Source organism: Sinocyclocheilus anshuiensis, unplaced genomic scaffold, assembly GCF_001515605.1.
Source record: "Sinocyclocheilus anshuiensis isolate Anshui unplaced genomic scaffold, SAMN03320099.WGS_v1.1 scaffold78, whole genome shotgun sequence".
In the NCBI taxonomy this organism is placed as follows: domain Eukaryota; kingdom Metazoa; phylum Chordata; class Actinopteri; order Cypriniformes; family Cyprinidae; genus Sinocyclocheilus; species Sinocyclocheilus anshuiensis.
Window position 1 is genome coordinate 3,008,061 of NW_015544250.1, and position 6,956 is coordinate 3,015,016.

A 6,956-nucleotide genomic window follows, 5' to 3' on the forward strand; every position below is an offset into this window, starting at 1 on the left:
TATGATCCCTTAAGTATTAAATACTTATGGAATCATTACATCAATTTCTCTTTGGGGAATTCAAATAAATAAAAACAAACAGACAAACGAACACTATAACATAAATTAAATATGTTATTTACATTGCATTAAAATTTTTTTTCATCCAAATATACAGCTTTGAATGGTTGTTAAAAGACCTTAGTCAGGTTAGATGCCATACTAAATTTTATGTGGATAAAAATGATAAAAATTAAGGATAAATGTACAGTCTTTATAGCATGTGCTGTGTAAAGGTCCAAAATCACTTAATCTTCACAAAACGGCTTGTGGAGTTCTTGTCTACTGAAAGTTATTTTCGGAAAGAAGTTTTGTCAGCTGAACAATTGGTATGTTGTTAAACAGCAGTATAATCCATTGAACGTGCTGTACGTCTATCCTTCACAGCCTCATTTTCATTCCTGTCTTAAATTAAATATGGCACTACTGTGACTAAAGTCTATGGTGTTTTTTTTTGTTTTTTTGTATTGCATAAAACTTTGCTGTTATTGTTATCGCATTTACCAGCTGCCCATGCTATTAATACAAAGGTTAACCCCTGATTACACAGGCGGCCAAAAACAGTCTGTTTAATTCTACTGGTCAGAGAACAGTTCAGATATTTGTTTGATAATTTAAAATATGACATGACAACAGCAGTCCACTGTAGGAAACACACCACTGAATGCTTGCTACTTTTGCTATTGTCCAGATTGTTCTGAAAGAATGTGTCACATCCTCTCTAGATGTTTAACAGATTATGCACAACACACTCACACACACACTTTCTACCCTCCACTGTACTATCAAACTATGAATCTTGCCATTCATCGCATCCATTCACAAAGAACTGACAAAAATAAAAAGTATTTCATATCAGGCTTTTCGCGTCACATCCTAACAATGCTGCTATGGTATTGTTTCAGACACTGTCAACACATTTTTGCATTTCTGTTCGAAGCAACAAAACATTATGTATGTGTGTGTGTGTTGGTGTGTGTTTACCTTTGTTGAGTGGCTCAGAACTTCCTCTGTTCCCTCTGAGTCTTTGTCCTAAAAAGCAAAGGCCAAGGAGAACAAAACAATGAGAACACACGCACACACTTAAACACATGCTAATGTATACGAAAACACAACACACACAGAAAAATGTGAGGGATATTTTTAGCATGCTACATAAACAAGGTCTTGCACATTTGAGGAGGGGCTTGAAAATGATCTTGTTTTCTGTCAAAAAGAGTCATAACATGATAATGTTCATAATAAAACACTCCTCTTATGGATATCCCACTAGTTTCAAGTGGTAATCCAATCTATTAGTGTTAATGTAATTATTAATGCTGTCTATTTTGGGTGATCAATCATAACTGCTCTGGCACTCAACTTCCTGTTAAGGGTCTGACCTCTTCCCCTTCCTTCCTGCCCCACCTGCACTGGTGCTGCCTCCTGGAAAGATCTTACTTCACTTTTTCACTGCCCTACAAAGGCAGGAGACTTTTAGCACTAGCGCAACAAACTGAAGAGCAAAGGATGCACATTAGGTGTGTAACTGATGCTTTTTCTGCCTCAGAGAATTATGGGAAATGGAGCTGTCACACAAGACTTTCGCCCTCATGAATTGGTGTAGGGTTAGGGTTAGCAGCACAACTGTTTTCGACATTGATAATAATAATAAGAAGAAATGTTTTGTGAGCACCAAATCAGCATATTAGAATGATTTCTGAAGGATCGTGACATTGGAGTAAATGATGCTGACGATTCATTTTAATATATATTAAGGCAGAAAACGGTTATTTTAAATTGTAATAATATTTTAGAATATTACTATTACTGTATTTTTTTTTTATCAAATAAATGCAGCCTTGGTGACTTGTTTAAAAAACATTAATTTTACTGACTCGTTTTATATATGTATGTAAAATATTTACCCTTGATTATGGCCAACACTTCCACCAAAGCAAACACTATTATTATTCTGACATGACTCGAAGGCAGAATATGATTCATATGAAGAAAGAGAGAAAGCGTTTGGCCCGATTACAGTGTGAATACTCTCTCGAGTGCTCATTTATAAATGAAGGAGTGAAGCTAAGATGCAAAGAGGAATGTTTCGGATATTTTAAGTCCTTTGCCCTCTGGACTCTGTCATTTCTTATGATTGTGGCATTTTAGGGACAGCTCAGACCTGACTTGACTGAAAAAAAGCTTATGATTGAAGAACACGGGGTCATAGGAGGCCATTTATTCTGCCTTCAATTGATTTATGAAGGATCTAACCGCAGTATCAACAAAACTGTACCTCAGAATAATGATGTTTACCTACTGGCAACCTGACATGGTTTAGAATAAAACCAAATGTTCATTAAATAGTTTGATATAAACCGCTGGAACAGAGAGGACATTCATCTCCATGAAAACTTGTTTATTAGAGGAAAATCGAAACTTTCTACAAAATTTGAGGTCCCGACGGGACCTGAATAGAACTGCAGCTAAATGTAAGTGAAGGTTCACTTGTCCTCATCCATTGGGCTTCCTGCTCTACATACCAAGTTCTGGGTGAACAAACTGTCTAACAGCTGAAGGAAGCGCATCTCACTGAAATATCCCTTTGTAGACCGAACAACATAAGACCATCCCTTTCCTTCTCCAACATACAATCCACAAGCCTAATAGTACCACTACTGTAATGAGCAATAAGCTTCACTGACAAAATTACCATGGTACCGTACTACCATGGTTTTGGGTAGGGTACAATGGAAATAATGGTTATTTTGGCATTTACCACAGTAATACTGTGTTTTTGTACTGTGACAGTACCATATTCTCTGTACCTTGCATGAACTTACAAAAAAAGTGCTGTGACAGTACCACGGTCCAGTATCAAATGGAGATACTATTGTACTTTTACATATATTAGGGTCCTGAAATTCATGTAACATGGTATTTAAATGACGGTATTCCAACCATACCATGGTCTTAGTCTCAGCCTCAGACGTCACGTGACTCACGCCCACGGACCGTTGGCTGAACGTCTGATGCATATGGCACACAAAATTGGAAACACTTCGGGAGTTTCGAAGTCGTCATCGGATTGGTTGAATTATACAGGATTTCCGGGAGACATGTGTGTCGCATTCTTTAATGCTCCGCCTGGAAACAAAGATGCCGTAATGCCAAACCCCCTCATGGAAGAAAGCCGTCGTGTTTACAGCTGTGACGATGAGCGCTTATCAGGATCAACTAAACGCTGGATTTTCAAAAGTATGTATGTATGTAAAGTATACATTTCCACACCCCTAAACATGACACAGCACAAAACAAAACGTGATTGCTTGCTTTACCTGTCAGTCATATGGCCTCTTGGGCAGGCCTTGGCCATTCAAAGCGGCCAAGGTTCCCAGACCTTTTGCCTTCAGTCTGGCTACGCGAGACTACTATGGTCTTAAAAATGTTTTCTGTACTTTTTTGTAATTTTATAAATAACAATTCAGTAGTAACTGCAAAGTAGCAACCCAACTTTGGGTCAAATATGGACTAACCCAACCATTGGGTTAAATTTTTACATTAAATTTTTAACCCAAAATTTGGGTTAGTTTGAGACTGTATATATCAAAGTACCATGATATTTTTATGTTTTTTTTTGTATGGTACAATATGTCTGGATATGGCAACAATGGTTATTTGAATATTTACCTTAGTCATCATAACTGTGTTTTTGTGGACATGTACTATGATAGTACCATGGTGTTCTTTGAAGAACCTTGCATGCCCAAAAAATACCATGGTACAGCGATGGTTTTAAAAGGTAATACCATGGTACTCGGGTATATATTATGGTCATGAAATTCATGTACCATGGTATTTACTTGATGGTACTCCAGGGTAACTCTAAGAAAATCATGGTAAACATCCCAACAAAATATGGTAGTACCATGGCAGGTTTTCACCATGGTACTGTAGGTTTTCAGTACATTTTTGTAAATGTGTAAATGCCAATATTATACATTCAGTACCGTGAACACCAAAGTACCAAGACATTTCCATATTTTTGGACATATGGTACTATCATGGTAATACTGTGTTTTTGGGCATTCATTCTGTTCCAATTCCATTGCTAAAAATCTCCTTTCTCTTTTCACTATTGCTACAATAATTAAAACACCATAAAAGTACCGTCGTGTTCTTTGAAGGTCTTTCCTTACAAAAAAGTACTGTAGTGATATCATGGTATAGAGATGGTAACAGATGTTTGCTATGGTACTTTGAAATATGTATACAATTCATATTAAATTCTATGGTACTTTAAAATAAGCCATGGTATTTACTTGGAACGCCATGATACTTCTGACAATACCATGGCAAAATCATAGTTCAAATACCATGGTGTTTTTGGTACATGTGATAATCATTCACCTCATCATCTCAACTGTCACATCAATTAATTTAATAAGCAGCAGGTAACATATCTGACTAATGCATATACTTTTTAGAAATCAGGATTTGAGGTCAAAACCCATCAGAGAGTTTGGTCTAGCAGCTAGACTAGTTGTCATAATGTTTTTTTTCACTATCAGACGAGGATATCAGAGCTTTTGACTGCTCTCTTTCTCATCTCTGAGACCAAAAACATGTTTATGGAACAGATTCTGTTGGGAAGAACATGACTGTGGCCTAGTCAAGGCCGTCTAATATCACACTAGCCACAGAATGCAGTGGGAATCTTGAACTTTTTAGTGCAAGCTTCTGAAATACATTTAAAAAAAAGTGTGAGGGGGAGAGAAAGAAAGCTTATCTGCAACCGTCTCCTGCTGTTACACTGTAGGGACCTTATCTGACTCCTGCAGTCTAACAGCTGACAGAACATTAGATCTGAAAGGGAGGACGGCAGCAAATGCCATGAATCTGTATTTAAACTCAGCCACAGCAGAGCAACATTTAATTAAGATAAATTTATGATCTTATCCACGAAAAAAAATCAAACTACATGATCATTCCTATCGCAGCACTGGCTCAGAGAAACAGGGAAACATGAACATAAAACTTCAAGTGTGATACTATATCAGGGATGGCGAACGTCGGTCCTGGAGAGCCGCAGCCCTGCAGAGTTTTGCTTCAACCCTAATCAAACACACCTGAACAAGCTAATCAAGCTCTGAAGGGTTACTAGGGAGCTACAGGCAGGTGAGTTTTAATTAGGGTTGGAGCTGACCTCTGCAGGGCTCTCCAGGACCGGAGTTCGCCACCCCTGTACTATATGCTATGGGCACACTTCTCATGACTGATCTGAGCTCCAGTGGAAAACTGGAACCAATAAAATGCACTTCTGTTCTCTATTCTCACATTCTGCCATTCTCATACTCTTGTAGACTCTTATTCTGCTGGAATATTGCATTATATTCATTTTATTCTGCTGTAATATTACATATTTTCATTGTCCTATTCTCTCATTCAATACTCATATTGGTCAACAGATATGGGCTTAATGGTCGATGAAATACAAAAGGAACATTTAATTATGATGTATATTCCAAATAAGGATTTTCCATGACAACACTTGAGAATTATACTCAATAACAGCTTATTCCATTCCGATTTCTAAAAACCAAAATATGGCCTAATCTGGGTATGGCAATCATGCCATTTAAATAACTGGAATATGACCCAAAAAAGCTTCTCTCATTCCATATTCATACTGGTCAACAGAGAGTTTATTGGCCGATGACATCAGCAAAAACAAAGGAACATTCAGTTATGATGTATATTTGAAATAAGGTGTTTCCATGACCCCAAATTCTCAAAAATACAGGCCAGCTGTTTCTATTCTGATTCATAAAACCAAAATATGGCCTTATCTAGGTACAGAAATCTGGTTGATACTAATGACATTTAAATAACCGAGATATATGACCGGAAAAGCATGTAAACACAGTTATTTTCACTCTTTCAGTTCTTTTAATATCACATCCCATTCTTCCATATTATAAATACTGTCTTTTTCCTATACTTGCATATTCGAAATATTCAAAAATGTTCCCTTCATCGCATGATCCATATGCTTCATACTGAAATACCCTCCAGAACTTTAAACTGTCAACCAAGAGCGATTTCAAAAGTAAGGTGACACATTAATAAGTGGATTAAATTATAGGGGATGATATTTATCATTTCGCTGCTTTCTTACTTTACGACTCACTCGGGGGCGCATCCGCTTTGTAAACAATACAGTCACTGTACAGGCAGAAATGTGACCCAGCCAAACTATGAGACTCGAGCACATTTGATCTCTCAAGTTTGAAGCCCACGGGCAACATCCCACCTTACCTTACTCGCGTGCCCGTGATGCCACGACTCGTCGTCCTCCTCTGACGCTTCATCCACCAGAACTTTGCTCTTGCTTTTCTTGAACATTATGCGCGCACGGAGTTCAGCTGTATCTCAGAAGCACGGGATTTTCCCAGTCCATGGGATGCGAGTTAAGACTCTTGGTGAGGAGGCAACGGTTAAATCAGAACAATAACCCGTCTGTGATCGCGATACCCCCACACGCACACTTTCCTCCAGCCTACTTGTCTTCCTCTGATGAACGTCTGAGCACACGGTTGGCTGGAGCACCTGGACCGCCGCTCCTCCCATCGTGGATCAGATTGCCGCTGATCAGCTGGTTGTCATGGCAACATGGGCGTGGCGTTCGTCCCTCGGACCCTCCCACCCGGACAGAACAGTCAAATATGTCTCCAGAGGTTCAGTCAGTGTAGAAGTTTTTAATTAATTCTAAGCAGACTTTAGTGAGCCCGAAAAATTGGACACTTAACACACCTTTCAAAATGTAGGCATCCCAGATAGCAAGAACGTTTGGGCCAAATGTGGCTGATAGCTGTCACATTTGGCCTAGGTATGGCATGGCTGAGCACATATGGGCCAAACTTTAACCGTATTGG

The 6,956-nt window shown here is 38.5% G+C and overlaps 1 protein-coding gene across 1 annotated transcript in view; it reads right to left on the bottom strand.

Moving 5' to 3' along the window:
• LOC107697952 (testis development-related protein-like) overlaps positions 1-6,671 on the bottom strand; it is an 18,365-nt gene extending 11,694 nt beyond the window's left edge. The window contains exons 1-2 of the mRNA XM_016498842.1: positions 6,340-6,671; positions 1,024-1,071 (exon numbers count right to left, since the gene is read on the bottom strand). Coding sequence (XP_016354328.1) covers positions 1,024-1,071; positions 6,340-6,426 — 135 coding nt within the window. The 5' untranslated portion in view covers positions 6,427-6,671. The remainder of the gene's footprint in view (positions 1-1,023; positions 1,072-6,339) is intronic.
• Positions 6,672-6,956: the final 285 nt, after the last annotated feature.